General features: G+C 54.4%; 1 protein-coding gene across 1 annotated transcript in view; it reads left to right on the top strand.

Moving 5' to 3' along the window:
- Positions 1–6: 6 nt before the first annotated feature.
- The window catches only part of CycD (cyclin D), a 34783-nt gene continuing 33145 nt past the window's right edge, over positions 7–1644 (top strand). The window contains exon 1 of the mRNA XM_011500053.1: positions 7–315. Within this exon, the coding sequence (XP_011498355.1) occupies positions 115–315 (201 nt within the window). The 5' untranslated portion in view covers positions 7–114. The remainder of the gene's footprint in view (positions 316–1644) is intronic.

Here is a 1644-nt window from a genome sequence, read left to right as displayed (position 1 = left end):
TCAGATAAGGAAAGCAAGGAGGACTGAGCTGAGCGCGAGGCTCGGCGGGGTTCACTTACGCGCAACACGTGTGTGTGCTCGTGTGCGTGCACGATCGGACAAAGGCTCGCGAGGATGGATCTGCTGTGCTGTGAGACGACGTCGCCCGCCGAGTGCACGGCTTACGCCGATCCGGCCCTCCTCGCGGATGACAGGATGCTGCACAATCTCCTCAGAAGTGAGGAGAGGTACGCGCCGTCCTCGTCGTACTTTGGCTGCGTGCAAAGGGATATCTCGCCCCTCATGCGGAAAGTCGTCGCCGAGTGGATGCTGGAGGTGAGTTTTATTCTCCCTCCTCCTCTTTCACTCGTACTTATCATCTCTTTCTCCTCCTCCTTATCATCATCATCATCATCACCATCACCATCACCATCATCATCATCATCATCATCATCAATATCACTCCTCGTCATTTGCTCATTGTATCTCATACTCTCTCTCTCTGGCTACATCCACTTAGCAGATAGAGGCTCTCTCTCTTCCCGCAAACTCGTGCCACGCGCGGCCACCGAAAAACTCACCGTGCGCAAGTACCGCTGCACCGTCTCTCTCTCTCGCGCGCGCGCGCGCGCGCACGATCTCTCTCTCTCTCTCTCTCTCTCTCTCTCTTTCTCTCGATATGCGATTTCCAGGCAACGAGATGTCCGCTATGGACTCTCCGCAGCTCGCGCCAATGGAAAACTCGCTAGACCAACGGACGTGGCGTCGAACGCATTTTTATAAAATTTAAATTTTAAAGCCACCCGATCGCGAGTAGCAATGGCCTTCCCGAGATCACGTGTGCTACCTTCCATCCATCATTTCGTCTCTCCTCCGTCCCACAACCAATGCGTCACCACCACCCTTATCCGGCGACTCCTCTTCTCCTCCCTTTGGCAGTCGCCGCTTTTTTCTCGTAGCACGTGCACGAAGGGGCGCGAGGTCGCTCTACTCGGACGCTTCCGCAAATGTCCAGTAGCGCGGAGGAGCCACTCGATCGAAATTCGCGAAAGGGCGTGAGGTTTCTTATCGAGTTACGTCAGAGACTACTGCTCCCGCAGCCGTCGTCGCCACGGTCGTCGTTTATTTTTAACGCTTGCGCTTGCCGCTCGATCGCCCCTTCCTTTTTCTTCTTTCGTTGCAAGGAAAAAACATAGAGCGCGCGGGAGCGAACCGGCGTGCGGCGGGGGAAGGGGGTGGCGCGCAGAAGGGCGCAAAAAAAAAAAAAAAAAAAAAAATAAAACGAGCCACGAAGCAACGGGGCAATGAAAAAAACTAATTCAATTCTACCACCTCCGCGCGGCGGACATTTAAATTTCGACATCGCGGCTCTCGGGGCTTTTAAACTTTAAAACCGCTGAATACCCAATATAACGTTTGATCGTGTCGTTGTCATCGTCGCCGTTGACGTCGACGTTGTTGTACTCGCTCCCACCGTCATCATCCTTCGGCCCGACCTTTAACAGCTCCGCGCGACTCACGTCTGTGTAACGTCGTATAAAAATCCGCACCTTGAGCATTTGTTTTGTGTCTACGGCGCCCTCTCCCCTTCTACCAATTACCCCCTCTGCCATCACCATAATCGCCGCCGACGCCACTAACTCCCTCCCACCCACCCACCCACCC

The sequence above is a fragment of the Ceratosolen solmsi genome, unplaced genomic scaffold, assembly GCF_000503995.2.
Source record: "Ceratosolen solmsi marchali unplaced genomic scaffold, CerSol_1.0 scaffold41, whole genome shotgun sequence".
NCBI classification, from domain to species: Eukaryota; Metazoa; Arthropoda; class Insecta; order Hymenoptera; family Agaonidae; genus Ceratosolen; species Ceratosolen solmsi.
Note: the sequence above shows the minus strand (reverse complement) of the source record. Positions and strands in the feature narration are given on the sequence as shown.